The sequence below is a fragment of the Camelus dromedarius genome, chromosome 21, assembly GCF_036321535.1.
Source record: "Camelus dromedarius isolate mCamDro1 chromosome 21, mCamDro1.pat, whole genome shotgun sequence".
NCBI lineage: Eukaryota > Metazoa > Chordata > Mammalia > Artiodactyla > Camelidae > Camelus > Camelus dromedarius.
The window spans coordinates 24,924,038-24,944,694 of NC_087456.1; the positions used below are offsets into that span (position 1 = coordinate 24,924,038).

The 20,657-nt window shown below is 39.9% G+C and overlaps 1 protein-coding gene across 2 annotated transcripts in view; it reads left to right on the forward strand.

The window, feature by feature from the left end:
• Positions 1–20,657, forward strand: part of RAB3GAP2 (RAB3 GTPase activating non-catalytic protein subunit 2) — a 73,265-nt gene that overhangs the window by 43,243 nt on the left and 9,365 nt on the right. For both annotated transcript variants that reach the window (XM_031438396.2, XM_010992979.3), the window contains exons 16-28: positions 123–205; positions 560–624; positions 2,982–3,072; positions 4,955–5,082; positions 7,441–7,654; positions 8,100–8,197; positions 11,300–11,405; positions 12,235–12,395; positions 13,422–13,650; positions 15,726–15,902; positions 16,000–16,106; positions 18,477–18,543; positions 20,286–20,356. In XM_031438396.2, coding sequence (XP_031294256.2) covers positions 123–205; positions 560–624; positions 2,982–3,072; positions 4,955–5,082; positions 7,441–7,654; positions 8,100–8,197; positions 11,300–11,405; positions 12,235–12,395; positions 13,422–13,650; positions 15,726–15,902; positions 16,000–16,106; positions 18,477–18,543; positions 20,286–20,356 — 1,597 coding nt within the window. The remainder of the gene's footprint in view (positions 1–122; positions 206–559; positions 625–2,981; positions 3,073–4,954; positions 5,083–7,440; positions 7,655–8,099; positions 8,198–11,299; positions 11,406–12,234; positions 12,396–13,421; positions 13,651–15,725; positions 15,903–15,999; positions 16,107–18,476; positions 18,544–20,285; positions 20,357–20,657) is intronic.

A 20,657-nucleotide genomic window follows, 5' to 3' on the forward strand; every position in this document is an offset into this window, starting at 1 on the left:
TAGACTGATACCTTTAAAGTTAAATAGAAAGAATAGGAAGGAGAAAGAAATTTGGAGCGAGTCAGAATTAGAAGGGAAACAGTTTCGCATTCTGTAAGGATTTGTGGGCTTTCTTGTTGTAGTGATAAGAAGAGTGAACGAGCCAAGGATGTGCACTTAGTGAAGAAGCTGGGAGCCTTACTGAAGGCAAAATCTCCTAATCTTGGTAGGTGTCTTTTAATAAAAGCGAAGCATACTATTAGGTCATTTTTTAAATTATAAGACTATTCTCAGTGGAGCAATCAAAATACTTCAGTTCATTTATGAGCTAATGCAGCTCCTTTTTGGAATGAGGTGATGTTATACAAGCAATCATGTAGTTTTTACTCGAAATGCTCTAAAGGATGAAACAGGCCATTGCGGGAGTGTGAAAATTTGTAACAATAAAACAGTAATTTCTAAGAGAACCCAGAAACCCTTTAGACTGACTGATAGTACAAATACACGTTTTTTTCTCTCAGAATAAAATTCACCTATAATAAAAGTAGAAATTTTTAACTTTGGTTCATTGTCTTTTTAGATTTGATTGAAAGAGAAATAAAAGAATTGATTCTTGATATTAAGTACCCTGCAACCAAAAAGCAAGTAAGTGCACGCGATTAATGAACTTCCCTGCTGAGTAGCTGTACGTGTCCTTCTTAACAAAACCTTTATTTTCCTATTTCCTTCCAAACATGACAGGTTGAAGTCTTCTCTTTGTATTTTTATTCATGTTCATCCTTTTTTATATTTCCATGTGGAAGTTTCTGTTGTCTCTTTTTTTAAAAATTAAGTAATATTATCATACATGTAAGTACATGTGTTTTATACACATACACAAACCGATACATAACATATATTCAAATTAAATAAGACAGAGATGTGTATGAGCACTGCCTCAAGAAATAGACTGTTACCAGGAACTCTCCAGAGCCCTGCATGTCCCTCCTCCAGCCCACCCCCTTTTCCCATCCCAAAGGTAACCAGTGTTCAGAATTTCATGTTTCTCTTTTGCTTTTCTTTATCGTTACATCATTTCTGTATGGCTCCTTTAAAACACATTGATCCATTTTCCCCTTTTTTGAACTTTATGTACATGGAGTCATGCTGTCTTCTTCTGTGACTTGGTTCATTCCTTCGACACTGTTTCTGGGAGTCGGCCATCCGCCTGATGCCCGCAGTCGCGCCTGACTCGCGTTCTGTGCTACGTGAATTCCAGTCTGCGAGTACAGTTACTTGTTTAATCTCCTGTCAGTGGACATTTAGGCTCTTTCCAGTTTTTCTGCTGTTACAGTGATAGTGTGATATTCCTTCTACGTTTCCTGGTGTACATATGCGAGAGTGTCTCCTGAGCGTATACCCAGGAGTGGAGTTGCTAGAGTATGAGCGTCTTTGGCTGCACCAGGTGATGATAAATTGTTCTCAAGACACTGGTACTAATTTATGTTCCCACTTACATGTGGAAGGGGCCGTGTAGCCTCACAGCCTCAGCCTCCCATGGTATTGCCAGACTTGTGACCTTTTGCCAGGCTCCTGGTTATAATATGGTAGCTCATTATGATTCCTTTTACTCCCATTCCTCCTATCCAGACCCCTTGGAATGCTGCCCAAGTTCTGACTATAAATTCTTACGTGACACCCAGTCCTCATGGATGCCTCTGAACTCTGCTTTTAATCAGAACCAGAGAGCTGATGACTACAGTCGTCCCTCAGTATCCGTGGGGGTGTTGAGTCCAGGACCCCCTGCGGATACCTAAATCTGAAGGTGCTCAAGCCGCTTCCGTAAAAAGGTGTATTTGCATATAACCTCTGCACGCTCTCCTGTGGACTTTAAATCATCTCTGGGTTACTTGTAACACCTAACACGCCTAACACAACAAACAGTTGCACAGCGTTTTTGGAACTTTGTGGGATTTTTTTTCCCCAATATTTTCAATCCATGATTGGCTGAATCTGCAGATGGGGAACCCTTGGATACAGAGGGACAGCTGTCCTTGTTTTCTAATTGTTTCATGTATATTAGTCATAACGCCCCAACTTCTTCCTCTTTATCTTTTTTAAGCACCTTCATGCAGTGATCTTACCAAATATGTCATTTTCATAACGGACAGCATCTGAAATAGTGGGGTGATTTAGTGAATCCTGATTTCTTTTTCTCTCTCTCATTTCACTGTGGCAGTCATTTTTCAGAAACACTTGTTTATTGTTTTATTGTAGAAGAGGCAGGTCTCTGGGACTTTTAATCGAGTTTTCTATTCCACTGATACTGCCGTTTGGCTCTCATTTTCCTCAGGGCAGAATCTCCATTATTAAAGGTAGCCCTTGTGACAAAGTGGGCTTGTGGAAAGGCAGTTGAGGGCATCTCGTGGAAGGGGAGGGTCATAACCCACACAGTTCTTCTCATTTTGTTACCACCTTTCTTACCTTACATCATGGAACAACGAAATTGGGAAACTGACATAGTGCCACAAATACCTGCCAGTGGCAGGAAGCGGGGCGGTGGGGGGGGGTGGGGAGTATCCGTGTCTAGCAAGGCCAGTGGAGCCAGCCAGCCGTGCTCAGCTGCAGTGACTAAGCTGTCGTCGGTCTTTATCATCGACGTGACAGTAGCAGCCTCTGCTTTTCACTCATGCCTGTGTGGTATAGACTCAGACTCTTACTGGTGAATAGCTTTATCTCTGTTTCTGTTTCGTCTTGGCCATTCTGTTGAACGTCAGTTGCCTTCTCATTGTCTCATTCTCAGTCCAGACTTCTTGTCATTGTACCGTATTTGGCACGACATGGAATGCATTACATGTTACTCGTGATGCAGCTTTAATTCTCAGGTGTGCACACGGAAACATCTTTAAAGTGGAGCGTCCCTTTGAGACTTGGGGTGGTGCAAGTGTAGGCATAAATGTAAAATTTAAAAAACCAAACCACTGCCTTCTGTTTACAAGAATTGCTCCATATCTTTCTTCTAGGCATTGGAAAGCATTTTGGCAAGTGAACGTTTACCATTTTCCTGCCTTAGAAACATCACTCAGACTTTAATGGACACTTTAAAAAATCAAGGTAATGGGGTTTGTACTAACTGGAGGTATATATATAGTCTCACCTCAAATTTTGGTACTGATTATAGAAAGCTATTATGGCTTATGATGCCACCATGTTTGTTTAATGTGGGAATAATATATAAGACAGAAGGAAGCTGATTTCCTACGTTAGTATTGGGGACTTTTTAATTCCCTGGTCATTGTATGCAGTTGATCTTCATCTGAACTTTCCCTGAAGATGGTGACTCTGTTTCTCACCGTAAGTATTTTTCTTTTGAATCCATCAACTGTGAGGAAGGTTATCAGTATGGAATGATGAAAAGTTTAGAGCAGCGTGATACAGTTTAGAGCAGCGTGAAAGCCACTGGCACGAGGGGACGCATTAGCAGGTGGCAAGCAGAAACGACCAGGTTCTCTTACTGCCACTGTGTTTTATTTAACTTTATGGAAAGAGAGAGATTTCTGTAGATGGGGCTTTCTTTAATGTCATTTTGACTGAGATAATGATTTTTTAAAAAATCCGTGCTTTGATTAATGTTTTGTTAATGTATGGAATCCACATTTCCTTATCTGCGTCCCTCATGAATGGAGTTAGGACTTCCAAAGTCACAGACTGTGATTACATGATCAATTCTGAGTTTGCTGGTTTTTACTCTTCAGAATTTATTTGTCTGGAAAAGAATGAGATTTGTAACTTGTGTTGTAGCTCCATGTTCTGTGCAGCTGAGCTAGCAAAAGTTAATTTATTCTTAATTCCTAGTATCAGTTAAATTGTAGCATGTGGTGTGCTGACTTCATCTAGTCATGACTTTTTGTTTGTTGTGTAAACTATATGAAGCCAGCTTTATATTTAATTATAATTATATTTAAGCCAACTTAAAGTGGCTTAATAAACAAATCATAATATGCTACTTCAGGTCTTTAAGCATCCTAATTTTGAGATTTTTTTTTTTCTTCAGCACATACGAAGAGCTGACTTTTGGTAAATAGTGATCTCCTTTATTGCACACAACTTGTTAGAAATACCTCTTTTAAAAAATACAGTACACTTACAAAGTCACCCCACCTCTCAAGGCTTTAACAAAATATCAAAATTAATTAAATTAAAAATTATCTTTTACTGGCCTGGGAGTGAACCAAACACTGTTGTTGGAGTTCTATAACTAGTTTCAGGTTCTCCCTATAAATGAGATTCCTAAAAATGTCATTTGGTATACTAAGTTTTATCGTGGCTGTAAGAACTCAGTCTTCCATCTTACTGGATTCCTTATCAGAATTCCTGGGAGTTTTCAGTGTCTGCCTTTTTAAAGTTTAAATATTTGTTTTGTATTAGAAATATTTAAATTATCATACAGGAATATATTATACAGAGAGTATTTTTCCAGCATTAATCTTGGAAAAAAACTAATTGATGGAGGATATTAAATGGAATTCTACTTTTGGTCTCTTTGTCAGCCTTTCTTGAAGATACAACTGTGACAGTCCACAGTTTCTGCCTGCATTATTACATCTTTCACACCGTGGTAATAAGGAGAGCCAGGCAACTTTCTGTTTGTCTTTTCTCAGGATGTGCGCATAATAGACAACGTATGAGTTATGGGGTGAGGGAGAATATGTTCAAAGCCGTCTCCAAATCATTCATCTAAATTTGAGTGATATATTTCTTCTTTCTTTTCTCCTCCCTGCTCTTAGAGCACCTTATTCCATTTAAAAATTCAGATATTTTGCCATGATGGAAAAATTTTTACCATCTTAATCCATTATAGCTTAAGCTGCCCAATATTTAATAAAATAGAACCTCAAGGAATTATGTAATATTAAGAGATTTAATGAAAGAAAAGCCTTTTTTTCCAGTCTGTTAAATATATCTCTTTAATGTATTTTCTCCTTCTACCTTTTAGAGCTTGAGTCTGTTGATGAAGGATTGCTACAGTTTTGTGCCAGTAAATTGAAATTACTTCATCTTTATGAGTCTGTCAGTCAATTAAATTCCCTTGATTTTCATTCAGACACGCCATTCTCTGATAATGTGAGTAATCCCATTACTCATTATACAAAATAATCCCTTTGATTATTTTTAGTTTTTTTAATTGGTAGTAAAGAAGTAGATTATTAAGATTTTTTTTAAGTGCAGAGTTTTATTTTCTTTACAAGACCCCCCTGTTGGCTTTCTGTGCCTTCCTGTTAAATTTATATTATTTATGCTAGAATATTGAATTTATTATTAATCCATTTTCAGTACCTAAAAGCATTTGGGTTTTTCCTAACCTATTTTTTAAAGCTACTTCTTATAATACAACTTCTTCTGGACAGGATTTGCCAAGTAAAATTTATACAAATTACTGAAGTAGCAAAACTTTAATTTCTTTTAAAGAAAAAAAGTGATTCTGCTTAAACAGAGGAGACCAGCTTTTCTATGTGGTTGTCAGCAAACTCACACTGCTCTGTTGTTTACTACATAATGAAATGCATTTAAAAAATACTCTATCTTACATCAAAGTGCTTAAAATAATTGTAGTAAGTGATCTGTGTTTTTATTCTGTAAAATGTAAGGAAGTGATATGATAGCACCTTGTAATCTTTATTACAATACAATATCGCTCATTTCTGAGGAGAATATACAAAATTCTTACTTTCCATGCAGAGAAATAGAATTTCTCTTAGTAGGGAATAGAGAGAAATATTGTCCTCTCTTCCCTTAGTTACTGGGTGACCTTGGGGCGGGTTGTCTGGCTTCAGGGCCTCATGTCTTTTACTTATTTAAAGGAAAATTATTATTAAGGTGATGTTAGTGATTTGTCACATCCCTGGTAATGCTTTCAAAAAACTTATCTGGTATATCTGAAAGTTAATTGAGTTTTAATGTGGATGGCTTTTATTATAAATATATATACATAAATAAAGATTTTTAAACAGAAAAATGAGGCAAGGTTTTACTCTCTGTATTGGAAATAACCTACACATTCCAACTTTTTTTTTTAAGTATAGGTGGATTTTATAAAGTATTTTAACAATTTGTTCACAGTAATATTCTGTGATTGCCATTATAAATGACAAAGCCATTTTTTTTCAGGAACTTTTGTTCTGCTGTCTACTTTACCAATAGTTAAAAATCATTTTGAGCAACAGGAAAGATTGAGTTGATTAAGTTATGGCTACATGTTTGCCTAGACATTTCATAGATTTATCAATGCCTAATTTTTTTTTTAAGTAAAATCCAAACTCTTCCTTGAACCCTGCCAAGGAAAGTGAAATATATGGCATTAATAATCTCCTGTAGAATTCATTTCCACACAATAGTCCCAATATAGTGAATAAAACAATTACAGAATTTTAAAAATCAGTTGGCAGATTGTCATTTTTTATTTTTATTTTTGCATTTTTAAAACAGTTTGGAAGAACTGAAACCATATTTTGCTGTAAACTTGTCTGGATCCTTAAAAGAAGCAGCAGTCAGCTTCTAGGCTGATGGTTAATTTTGTACATACAGGACTAAAATTCAGATCTGAATGAACTCATTTTTGCTGTCTCTGGGACCTAGTTCATATAAGCTTGTGTATAAGTTTAGTCTGGCATTGAACTGCTTGTATGTGTTCAGTAGCATTTTGGGGTTTTCTACTTGTTTTTAAAAATAACAACCATAAGTAAATAAATAATAAAACTGCTCTTGTTTAAGAATGCAGCTTTAATCTTGTAGCGTGAGGGGAAGAAAGTTCTGCTTGCTGTGGCAAATTTATGGTCTTTTAACCGTGTGTGTTGTGTGTACGTGTGTGACTTTTCAATCTCTCCATCCCTGAGGGGCCACAGAGGATTTATATGTAGATACAGTGAGGACTGTTTTCCACTGCTTTTATTTTACAGTGTTTATGCATTCAGATAGTTCTTAAGTTTCCTCAGAATCACAAGAGTTTCAGTTGACACCCTTAAAATTTTTTTCCTGATTAAGCAATAATATATATTTATTAAAATTCAGACATTTTAGGAGAGTATAATCTCAGGAAACTTTCTAAAAATGGTACTTTCAGTAATACGTAGTGTTTCAAGATTAGTTTATTTAAATAACGTACTCATGAATTGAGTCAAATTTTTTTTTAAATTTCTTTTCCATTCCTTTTCTTTCTTTCTTTTTTTTTTTTTTGGTGGGGGGAGGTAATTCGGTTTATTTATTTATTCTTAGAAGAGGTACTGGGGATTGAACTCAGGACCTCATACATGCTAAGCATGCGCTCTACCACTTGAGCTATACCCTCCCCACGAGAGTCAAGTTTTAAGCACATCACATTAATTAAAAAGTCATCTTTTGCTTAGAGGACAGTGTTGACACATAAGGCAGAGTCATGGAAAGGGATGTGGTCTCTTCAGAACTTCTCTTTTTCCTGTTTTTAAGGACTTGGCTGTGTTACTAAGGCTTGATGAAAAAGAATTCCTGAAGCTCCAGGCGTTATTAGAGAAGTACAAACAAGAGAACAGCAGGACTGCTGTCCGGTTTTCTGATGTTAAGGATGGCGTGTTGCCTGTGAAAACATTCCTGGAATATTTAGAATATGAGAAAGATGTGATCAACATAAAGAAGACCAGTGAGGAGGAGTATGTGGCTTTAGGTAGGTAGAATCATAAACTGCTCTTTGAACCCTCCCTCTGCTAGATGACAGCCTGGGAGGAGCTTACAGCATCTCAGAGATCCAGTTTGTTTTGAAATCAGTTAACCAAAGGACTTAATGTATGTTTTACAGCCAACCAAAGATACTCTGGATACGTAGGCACTGTGTCATAAAAGCTGGACTGAATTGAAAGTACACTTTGACACAACATTGTAAAATGACTATAACTCAACAAAAAAAGTTTTTAAAAAAAAAAGTACACTTAGGAGACAGCGTTAGACGTGTAATGATACCCTCTGCTTTCATCAGTTAAGCAAATTGAACCATTGATCTCTCTTCTCTCGTCGTGTTTCACTTCTCTGGGACTCCAGGTTGCAATTCAGGGCAATGGTTCGTCCAAATGGTAAAGAGTCGTTGGTGACTGGCTTTGTGTTTGTTTCACTAGGCAGTTTCTTCTTTTGGAAGTGTTTGCATGGAGAGAGCGCCACTGAGGATATGTGCCGCACCCTGGAGTCGGCTGGACTCAGCCCCCAGCTGCTGCTGGTAAGGGTTCTCGTTGCTGGGTGCTGCTCTTCCTTGCTCATGTCACGGGGAAGTGTCAGTCTTTTTTTTTTTTTTAAAGCATTATTTAAAGTATATTCTGGGACATACATGAAAACTTTCTAAAGATGATCAGAAAATTTATCATCACCATATTTAATTGAATCATATTATCTTATTTTTCTCATTCTCTGTAAATTATAACCAGCATATTCCATGGTTGGCCTAAAATAAATTAAGAACCTGACATGTATGCATGCATTTATAATGGACTGTGACCATCAGTGAAAATGTTCATATTAGAATTTTAGAAGTTCTTATCCGGAAAACAAAATAAAGTTCCCTTAAAGCACTATGGAATTATCACACATTCCCCGACTTTGAATGTATGCTAGGATTTAATCTCTGTGCTATAACAAATGTAAATAAAAGAGTTGTCCGATGGAAAGACCACACACTAAGTTTGCACCCTTTGTGGAAAGGGCAAGGGAGTCCCCTACCATCACCAGCTCTGCTCTTTACTGCCCCCTGCATGTGCACATACACGTACTGTCACACGCCCCCTCGCATCTTTGTTTTTGGCCAGGATGTGGGCATTCCACCTCTATGAACTTGATGACTATGTTGACATATTCTTTTAATTAAACATTTAAGTCCTTTAAAAATGGATTCGGGTCTACCTCACTGTATAGTATCTATGTCATCAGGAAGTAAAGCAGTTAAATACACATTGGTTGTACATGGATGTGCATAAGCTGCTTTCCTCATAATAGCCAAATCCTGGAAACCATGTGGTGCCCTTCAGCGGGTGAACAGATAAACAGACTGTGGCATATCCTTAACCATGGAATGCTCTTCAGCAGTAAAAGGAGTGAACTTCTGATCCAAGCAACAGATTAGATGAACAAGGAAAATATATGGAGTAGAAAAAAGCCAATCTTTAAAAGATACATACTGCATGATTCTTTAGATTATAAGCAAAGGTTACCTTGTTGGGCAAGAGGCAGGAAGAAGGGCTGGCATGGGAGAGACAGGGAAAGAGAGTTAAACAGAAGAACAAGTTCTTTTTGTTTGTTTTAGGATCTGCTAAAGTTGGTGGTAGATGGGGGAGCAACCGGTTAGTTGGAGAAGAAGGTAGAAGAGTTAATAGTGTGAAGAGAGAGCGAAGACTTGACATTTAATTTGTCTAAATATAATGAAGTTTAAAATAACCCTTCGGGTTGGCTGTCTTTATGAACACTTTGAAACTCGGTTGCTGTTGGGGACATGAATCAAGCTTTGAGAAACTCTAACCCTGCAGTGTGTTTAGAAACTGTGCTGTTAACATAAGCCCTGGTCATACATTTTGTGTTCAGAATTAATCAGAGTGAGTCTAATGGCAACTTAGCTGTGAACCTGAAAGATAAGTTCTGCCATCTCCCCTCATTTCCTTTTGATTTGCTTCACAGCACATGTGTGCACAAAACACCGAGACAGAGACAGAGTAATTTCCAAGTCACTATGGAATGTCTTCGTTGCCTATGTGGGCAACCCATTTTTTTTTTTTAACCTGCCTAGTGATTAAGCAGCAGTGCACTATGAGGTTAAAAGGCAGTCTAAAAGATAGGAAATAACCTTGATAAATGAATACAGTCAGTTGCTGCTTTATGGATGACACAGGATGTTAGGTAGCAAGTAGAATGTATAATATGACCCCATTCTTGTAAAACAGTGACCCCCTCCATTCCGTCCCCCCTTCATATACTCTCTGTATGTCTGTACTTAGAAAAGCAGTTAGTGGCTTGGCACATAGTAAGCTCTGCATAGCCATTAGCATTTATTGTTGTTAACATTGTCATTGTCTTAGGCATACGAGGGCAAATGTGAAAGGACACACTCGGTTGTGAAAATATAAAAAGGTTCTTGTAAAGGATGAAGTAGAAAGGAGGCTGATAAAGGGAGAGATGTGAAAGGGTTAAAGAAAGGGAGACAAGTTAAACCAAAAAAGGGAGAAATAGAACACTTTAAACGGTGTATGTTTTTATATTTGTAAAATTACATATGTATATAAATTTATATGTACACGTACGCATTTTTAAAGAGAGGAAAGAAAATGTGTGTTACAGTCAGGCAGCTCTGCGTTCAGACTGTAGTTCTAACTTATTAACTGTGTGGTGCTGCGTAAGTTACTTTTCCTTTTCATCATTTGTAAAATCTGGGTATCGTCTTTGCACAAGAGGTGGTTAGGATCGAATGGGATGATATCCCTGCCGGGTACCCACATCTCCCGACCTTAGGTCAACCTCCTAAGTTGATATCCTTCCCACACTTCTCCAACTTCCTAATTGTCTTAATTGTTGGAAATTATTTGTACTAATGCATTTAAACTGATGTTTGACCTTTATTTTAGAGCTTTTTTTTTTTTTAACATAAAGGCACTGCAGAATTATAAGCAGTCAAGGCCTTTCATCCACACCAGTACTTACAGATGGGACACCATGCCTTTAAATTTTTCCTTATCCCAAAGTAATCTGAGTACAAATTTTATGAATTTACTTAAATGTTTTAAATTTAACTTCAATATGCTGGTTCTTAAAAGTCTCTTCTGTCAATTTAAGTGGTTTTTTTTGTTTAAAATCCGTTACTCATGACCTGTCAGTGATTGGGAGTTTGATAGTTTTACATACTCATTTGCTGCTGCCTAGTCCCCCGTGTCTTCATATGGCCATGGCCAGGGCTAGATTCACAGCTCCAGACCTTCCAGTTGTAACCTCCAGTCCTAACCCAGTGTCTCCGTGCCAGTCCACTGTGACCCATGCTGTCACGGTAGTGTCCTTTCTGATGATCATTCACAGGGGCTCGAACTGAAGGGGGGAGTACTTGACCTAAAGAAGCGGTGGAGATAGATGAGTTTAGATCCCCAGCATCTCTAAATGGAGAATCTCTAAAGTAGACAAGATGCTCTGTTCTGCCCCTCACGTTACCTTATGTAACAAGCAAGCATTTTATCTCCCAGCCCGCGGGACTGAATCACTCATGTATACACGTCCGCTCTCTAGAAAAGTGCAAAATTATGTTTACGTTAAATATATTTTTAGACTGAGAAAGATTTAAATTTGATTTCAGTCTCTGCTCCTGAGTGTTTGGCTTTCTAAGGAAAAAGATATTTTGGACAAACCGCAGTCTGTCTGCTGTCTCCACACAATGCTGTACCTCCTGAGCAAGATGAAAGGTACGTGCCGGGGCCGCTGTGGTCTGGCCTCCTCAGGTCTCAGGCTCCGGCTCCTGGAAACAAAGTTCAGTGTCGAAATTCCACAAAGAGGGGAGGGAGGGTACTTAGCAAAAGTAGACTAGAGGGTATGTAACAGTTCACTAGAGAGATCCTTTTATGTATTCATAGATAGCTCTGAGTGCATTCAAAGTGTGCTTTATGAAAATTAAATTTATATTTTTGGAGGGGAGGAGGGTATAGCTCAAGTGGTAGAGCACATGCTTAGCATGCATGAGGTCCTGGATTCAATCCCCAGTACCTCCCCTAAAAATAAACTTAATTACCACCTCCTTAATTACCACCTTTGTTTAATTATAAACAAATAATTAAAATAATACAGTAATAAATAAATAAATATTTTTAGATTTTTGTATTTTTGCATCATCATCAAAAATGATAGGAACACTACGTGTTTCTCAACTTAGGTGAATCAAATCATCTCTAGTGGAGGCAATATTTTTCTTACTCTTTTGGCATGATAAGAATAATAATCTGTTATGTTAAAGTATTCAATAGTAGTTTTCAGCAACAATGAACATATTCCAAACAGAGATTTATAGTTGATTCAGAAGCAAGATGACTAATAGCATAAATAAATGGAATATAAGTGTTCTAAATAAAATAAATTGTAGATTTATTTTCCGAGTCATTTAGAAATAGAGAAATGCATCAATAGGGAATCTAGTTTTAATCTAGTTTTAACATTATGTTTAACGTCAAAGGTTGGACCGAAAAAAAAAAAATCGCCAAGCTCAGAGTTTCTTGTTCAACCTTCCCCTTTTGCCTGCAGTGGCCATCGAAGAGACCTGGGACTCCCAGTCCGTGTCCCCATGGTGGCAGCAGATGCGCACGGCCTGTATCCAGTCTGAGAACAACGGGGCTGCTCTGTTGTCCGCGCACGTGGGGCACTCTGTGGCCGCACAGATATCCAACAACTTGACCGAGAAGAAGGTGAGGGGGCAGCTCTCCATTACCTTCTGGACCGCGTTGTCTTCTTTGTTGTGCAACATCTAGGATTTGAAATGTGTGTCCAGCAGGTTCATACCTGTCTCTTTTGGGATGAGGGGTGCTGTCCTTAATTTGTTTATTCAGATGACATGCATCCTTGAACTTGGTCTCCGCGTGGCGTAAGGGGAAAGCACTAAAGTTGGACAGCAGAGGTCTGCCCTCTGCCGACAGCTGGTGATTCGTGGAGAGACCCTTTAAAAGGCGGGTCCTGGTTCAGTTTCCTCACCCAGAAGGATCAGGGTTAGACGGCATTATTTCGCAGGTTTCTTCCTGCTCGGAAGTTCTACAGTTGCGTTTATACCCCCATTTTAGAAACAAAGGTGGTTTTGCAGGTAGTTTGAATGACTCAAATGAAAGTTTCCTTTTGCTTTTGCTTTGTAATTTTTTTTCATCACTTGTTGAAGACTAAAATTTATTTTAAAAAAAGAAAAAGACTAACACCCCTTATATCTCATGGTAGATCAAATAATTTTTTTCTAGGGCAATGTTGCATGAAATTGGATGAAACACCTAAATAGGTCTGTGGAGATTCACTCAACACTGTCAGTCTCAGTGGTTTGTGGGCTAAATTTAATATGACTGGCTTACAATGTTTATAATAACGAACAGAGAAATTTAAGACATCCTTTTTCCACTGGCAAGTACTTTCTGAAGAACTGTCAGTATCCTGAAGAAAAGGTGGTGGCCCTGGCTGGGGTGGCCCTGGAAACTTTGCAGTGTCCGACGATGCAACTGGGGGCCTCACTGCAGGTCTCTTCGCGCACGTCCGAGCTCCGTCATCCTTGCCCCCCAGTCTCCTGTCTGCCCCGACCCTCGTGTTCCAGCCAAGCTGAAGTGTTTGTGCAGCAGCATCTCTGAGTTGCTTTGTGACGTACCCCGCCTGTCTGCCAGCTTTCAGGTTGAAAGCTCGCTCATGCTCATGTTGATCCAGAACCTTGGCCAGAGACTCACCTGTGCACCTTCTGTCAGTTTTCCCAGACAGTTCCGGGTGCTGATTCGGAGGCCCTCACTGATTCCTGGGAGGCCCTTTCTCTTGACACCGAGTACTGGAAGCTCCTGCTCAAACAGCTGGAGGATTGTCTCGTGCTTCAGACTCTGCTGCACAGCAGAGCGAACGCCCGGGCCGCCAAAGTCTCGTCGCTGCAGGCCGAGCCGCTCCCGAAGCTCTCTGTTAAGAAGCTCTTAGAAGGAGGAAAAGGTAGCCTGCAGTTTATCTGAGCATCCATAGCCATTTATCTGCCTGTTTGTGGTAGGGGCTTTTGTTTGCTTTGTCTTTTATAGAAATGACTGAAGGAATAAGGAAAGAGAAATACACTCAGATTTTAAAAATAAATAATTCATACTTGTTCCCCATAAATAACCACATACTTCTCAGCTGATCGTCCCCAAGACTGAGCCTGTCAGTTCCCTGCTCAGGAAGCACCAGCTGCTTCACCCGCCTTCCAAACTAAACCGCGGTTCCCAGGGGGGGTCCAAGGGCCTCTCCCTTCTCCTCCTTGCTGTCTGTGTGAGGCCGGGTCTTCCTCACACACTTCACCCAAAACTCCGCGTCCCGGTGGCTGGGCCGCCGAGGCTGACCGGGGAAGCGCGTCCTGGCTGGACGCGGAGGAGGCTGCACGCGTGCGGGGCCGCTCTTCCCGCTGAGTGTCTTGTTTTGCTTCGGCAGATACCTTCTCAGAAAATACTAACGTGATGGGTTTATTATTTTTATTTTAAAATGAATTAGGACAAATATTTGTAACATTTCCTCAATTTCAGTTTCTAATACCATAATTATCGATAAATACAACCTAAACTCTAAGCTAAAGCTCTCTGGGGCTCTCAGTAACCTTACTGGTTTAAGGAGACCCAGACTGAGGCTGCTGGGACCAAGTGTAAACTCTTAAGCTTTCTCCCTGAGAACTTTCAACTTTGAATCCAACTCAGCTTTCCATTCCTTGCTTGCTTTTTGCTGGATTTTAGTGCAAATGAGACATCTGGGATTCCCTGTTTCTGGGTCTGAGCGGCCGAGAGCTGCTCCCATTCATGGATTCTAGAATCCTAGTCATCTTCCAAGGCCCACCTCGAATGCTGCCTCCTCCAAGAACCCTCTCATGATCCACTGACTGCAAGTTTTCCCTTCTTCCTCCTCATTTCCACAGAACTTTGTACCTCTTTTCCACTGCGTGACTTTCTGCTGCCCTGGAGTCACTGGGTTCCTGTGCTTACGTCTTGCAGGACCAGAGCATCTTACACTTTGAATTTGCCTCAGCGTGCTCCCTCTTCTTCCCAGCAGCTCTGTCACGCATTTGATACTGGAATGACTGTGTTTCTGGGTTTGTAATACCCAGGGATTTCTAGGTTTTTTTTTAGTTGACTCGTTTTCTCTTTATAAGACTTGAGAGTATTTTTAAATTGTAAACACCCTGCAGCCCATGCCGCCACCTGGTGAAAAGGTAGGAACACCACTTCAGCATTAATCTGGGCAACAGAGTCAGGGGCTTGATCCTGAAATGGAAGTTACCAAGTGATTTAGAAACCCAGCATAAGAAATCAGATCACCCAGCACACTGCTCTCATTTATTTCCACTGATAATTATGACTTTACTGAGATGCATTCTTTTCTGTGGAAAGGTTTATGTTTGAATCAAAATAGGAGAAAAGACTGAGAGAAAAATTTTTATTAAATGACGTTAAGATTGCGTTTGTTTAGGTAGTAGATGGCACTCTTCATCATGAATGTTTTTTACAGTTTGTAATTTTTTGGACTGTATTGATGACTGAAACATGATGTAGCATCATGCTGTTAATTAACTATGGTTAAATTTTGCCCCAAAATATTCCATATAGGCAAGTTGGTGGACTATTAATAGTAGTATTTTGCCCTAAGAAGCCAAGACAAGTAATCATGCTAATTGGTCTGTTTCCACTTATACTTGAATGAGTGTGTTTTAAAGATGTACTCATGCCTTCATCTACATCTGGTAGAGTGCATTCTGAGTTTGTGGGCATAGAATGTGTGTGGTATTATATAGACATATCTGCATATGCATTATTACTGACCTGATACTTTATGAGAGTGTGAAGATGCCCTTGGGTATCCAGCATCCCACTTGTCCTCACACGGTGCGTGGTAGGTGGTGACACTGCTGTCATGGCTTCGAGGGTCACTTTTAGGCTTAAAGCAGTATGACACTTAGATCCCGTCGTACGGAAATTCACATCCCGTGCTGTGCGGGCGCCTTTTGGCAAACGCTGCCAATGTTCATTTTCCTTCTTGTCTCCAAACTGTAGGTGGCATTGCAGACAGTGTAGCCAAGTGGATATTTAAACAGGACTTCAGCCCTGAAGTACTTAAACTGGCTGCTAATAAAGAAAGAGACGCAGAAAACCCAGATGAACCCAAAGACGGTAGTCCCAGAGGTTTATTTGAGGTGGCAGAGGTGGAGATGGACTTGGGAGCCATACCAGGTAACAGAGACCCCAGGAAGGCAACAGCCAGCCGAGTGACGATGGGGCCGAGCTTCCCTTCGGGGAAAATAATTTCTCACTCTCCCCTGACTTTCAGACCTGTTGCAGTTGGCCTACAAGCAGTTTCCTTGTAGCCTCGAGCTCGATGTGCTGCACGCGCATTGCTGCTGGGAGTACGTGGTTCAGTGGAATAAAGACCCAGAGGTAAGGCTCTGTGTTTGGTGCTCACGCTGCGCTTCTGCGGGGTTTGTCGTTAGTCATGGACACGCTCTGCTTTCTCCCCTGTGCAATGTCGCCACGCTCGGAGCCGCACAGGCCTTTTCCCCAGTTCTGGCTCCTCCTCCCCAGGATAAACCCACGGCGTGTAGGCGTCATCCCCACTTGGAGAGGAGAGAATGGGAGTCAAGGGCATTGCCCAAGGTACCGGCCACACTGCTAGTCAGTAGTAGGGCTGGGGTTCAAGCCTTGGTTTCTCTGTATCTAAAGCCAGTGTGTTTTGCCCTACTCCTTCTTAAGTTGTGATGCGTGTATTTTTTATTTCCTTTGGAATTTCTGCATGAGATAGCACCTACCCTGTAGAAAATTCTCTATTGTAGTCATCATAGTAAAAGCCAGAGTAAAGTTCCCGATGTCTGCTTGGGCATCGTTTTCTGCGCCTGGCGGCCACCCTCCCCCACAAACATTCACAGTCTAGAAGCAGCACAGGGAAGAGGCCCCGAACCCGGAGGCAGGAGACCTGCTCTCGATGACTGCTGACAGGTGTCTGTGTTTGGCCACTCACTCTCAGAACCTGTTTTTTCCTGCTTCTACCCTTTTTTAATGATGGTGCCAGTCCTTCCGCATCAACACCAGGATAAAATGAGACGTGAAACCATGTGACATCTGTTTCTTTTTGCTGGTACAGTTCTTCGTGTAGGCCTCCTACTCAGTGGTCTAGAAATTAACCTTCTCAAATCCGAATTCTTTCCTGTATCGTCCTTATATCAGGCTGTGCTCTTGAAGAAAAATCTCACTGGTGAATTAATTCACACTAGTATATGAATGGTAAAGATATTTCCCTTCCTCCAAAAAAAAGTTGTCTTTAATAGGTAATCAGTTACATATTAAAGGGAGGCATTTAAAAAGTAAATGTTTTAAATAAAGCCATGTTCTTTGATCAATTAAACTTTGACCAAAAAAAGATTTTAGGGCCGGGGACCCTCTCGATGACCCTTGAATCACCCTCTTCAGCTGACCACCCTAAAGCCCGAGTGGTGGTCGGATTTAGGCTCCCCACTTAAATGGGATGTTTTTCCTCCTTGAGGAAAGAATGTTGGGACTAGAACAAAGACACCATAATTTCTAAAATCTGAATAAATGAGATTCAGGATTCAGAGTCCAGATGCAAGTCTAACAAAGTGATATTTACCCCCCCCCCCCAAAAAAAAAAGCTTCGTTTTATAGCCTTCTTTTCTAAACCAGAGGCAGTCTGCATAGTAGACATGGATGGAGCAGAGTTCTAGCCCCATCGCTACCGGCTGTGTGACCTCTCGGAACATTTCTGAACCCTTTTGTTCTCCGTTTTTTCTCCTTCAGTAAAGGAGGAACAAACAGTGATGTCTCCAACGGCTGTAGCAACATACAGGGAAAACGCACACAGAGTGCCTGACGTCATGATGAGCGTTGACACTATCTGTCATTAGAATTGTTTACTTTTAAAATAAGTGACCATTTTCCTTATTTGTTTTCTTCCTGTTAAAATATTTGTCTCCTTGCTGCATCCAGCAGCCCCTCCCCAATTTCTACCATTTTACATTCACAGCCTTATTAAGCTGAAAACAACTGCAACTCTCTTTGGGGAATTTCTGACACACGTTAGCAAAGGTGATGTGCTTAATCTTTGTACAGGCCACACATTTATTTAGCAAATATCTGGATAATTCCATCCGTTTTACATACTATTTTTTGAGTTTTAATATGTAAACTACCTTGATTAGAAAGAGTTGAATTTCCACCTTCCTCTCTGATAGTTCCTATTTCCCTTCACTGCTTTAATATTTTCTCCTTGGCACTTGTCACTAACATTCTGTATAATTTACTTACCATATTTATTATCCAGCTCCCTCACTAGAACGTAACCTCAGTGATGGCAAGGGTTTGGGTCTGTTTTCTTCATTAGAGTGACTCTGGTGCCTCACACAGCCTGGTGCATAGTAGTTGCTCAATAAATATTTATTGAAGGATGAACGAATGAATGAATGATACTTACAGAGAACCAAACCTATTGTTTTCACATCTGTGTGAAATTCAAGTCTTCATTGGAGAGAAAGAACACTGCTCTGATGTACAAACCACAGTAAATTTTGAATCTGGATGCCCTAGGAATTAATCATTATATAGATAATGTAAATTTAAGAGAGATCATTGACATTACCTTATGAAAAATTAATTCCTACCTAATAATTCCATGTTTTTATAACATTCTTTGGTAGCTTTATATAGAAATTTATGTAAGAAGTCTCCGTTTGTATTTGAAACACCTGTTAAATGATTCTCTTCTCTTTTTTTCTCTCCTTTTTGCTCCCTCGATGTAAGGAAGCACGTTTTTTTGTTCAGTCAATAGAACACTTGAAGCACATTCTTAATGCACATATTCAGAATGGTAAGTAAACGGACGTTAAAAACAAAACTGTTTCATTCAGAAGAGCCAGGTCTCCTTAAATTCACAGCCTGTTAAATTTTTATTTGATGGTGCTGCCACTACACATTAGTGTGTATCACTAAGTGCAAAGTACTGGCTGTTGTTAACTGCTTGGAAAAATGCCGTCCAGAAAGGAGAAGGGGGCTGGCGGTAATTACCACCTTGTCTTCCCTCCCATCAGTTTCCCAAGCTGACAACTGTTCCTCAGTCTAAATACTGAGAATATTATGCACGAGTTACTGACTCCCTCTTTAGTTCACAGATGGATAAGGAAAGAGGGACAGGCTGCCTAGGACCGGAATTCCTGATGAAAAAGTTAGGGAGGCAAAGCCCACTAACACTACACCCTAGAAACTACCTTGTGCTTCTTTTAATAAACATGAATATTCTCCACTGACTGTTCCGCCGTACCATGGGGACTGCTGACGTCTCCTTGAAAAAAATGTTACAAATTGTAGAGAAATTATAAACAGGTTGTTGGTTCCATTTACTAGATGGAGGAGTGTCCCTGTAAGAATTAGTCGGGGAGGTCAGTACGAGGCTAGTCAGATGCTGGGACAGTAAGTTAGTAAGATACCAAGTGGTGAGAGTAGGTTTGGGGCCAGGTCAGGGGAGGTATCACCTTTATGTCTATGTGATAAATTCTAGAGAAGCTACTTCTTTGCTCTCCTGTAACACCTCCTTGCAAGTGGAAGTCAAATTGCAGAAACTCTACAATGTTTCATTTTACATTAAGAGAACTTGAAGTTTATTTTATGTATTCATCTCTTAGGTCTTACTTTCTTCCGGGGGTGGGGCGGGGTGGGGAAAGATTTAAAGTGTCTTGTTTGGAAAAATACGGTCTCTAGAGTATTCTCCTTACTGATAAAATTAAGTTACCTACCGACATCAGGCTAGTATTTCTTCAAGTTGGATACTTTACCCAGTTTGTACATTGAGTAAGCGTCCTGGCTTCCTCACAGACTCTGCAGGACCTCACTCCGAGGTGCAGAAGCAGCTGAGTGGGTCATAGTAACAGCATGTGAAATGTCATGTTTACACTGCCTGATTGACAGCTGCTGTTGGAGAAATTCTAATCAATGCCACAGTTCATTGTATGTGGATGTATAAAGCCCAGATTTTTTTTGTCTGGCTGTTTACAAATATTTTTTGCATTTTGTTTTGCTTTTTCATACTTCTTTATATATCACTCTGGTGGTGATATTTCAGAAAAATCCACTGGGGTTGTTTCCAGTGTTCGGCAGTCGTGCACAAAGCAGAACACTGAGGTGGACACTGCCAGCCACGCTCCAAGTGGTTTTACCCATTTATTATCCTGCCAGCAGTGTCAGAGCATTCCTTTGTTCCACACCCTTGTCCACACTTGGTGTTGTCGTGAACAACAAAAATTAGCCTTTCTGTTGGTTGTGTAATGATATCTGTGTGTCATTTTTAAACATTTACATTTCTCTCATAACCGGTGATATGATCTTTTTTTATGCTTATGGGCCATTTGGATATAGTCTCATGCAGCCCAGATCTGATTTTTAGTAAAGACAGATTTTTAAATAATCTTATAAATGTTAAAAATATATAAGAAATAATGTCTAAATAAATAGCCCAGATAGTTTCAGAAGCTTAGGGAAGACAGAGATTGGTCACGTATGATGAAAGAGAGAACATGTGCGCACCCAGCTCCCTGCTTTGCTCTGCTCGCTCTGCAGGCATCGCGCTGATGATGTGGAACACGTTCTTGGTGAAAAGGTTTTCTGCTGCTACATACTTGATGGATAAGGTAAGGTAACTTTAGATTTCCTGTACTGATTTCTTGTTTATTTGGTTTTCTTAATAATTGGCTGATATAAGAAAGGTTATTTACACAGGGCCTTGTTAGACTCTTTTTTGACTTGATACTACATTTCACTCATGCTCAGTAATTCCCAGTGCTGGCATCGTGAGGACTTCATCTTTGAAAGAGAGTGATATCCTGTGAAAGCCCCTTCCACCAAGTGATTAGGACCAGTGGTTGATTGAAGCAAGGATTTGCACTTTAATTAAAACATATAATGCACAATTATTCACCCATCTTTGGATGT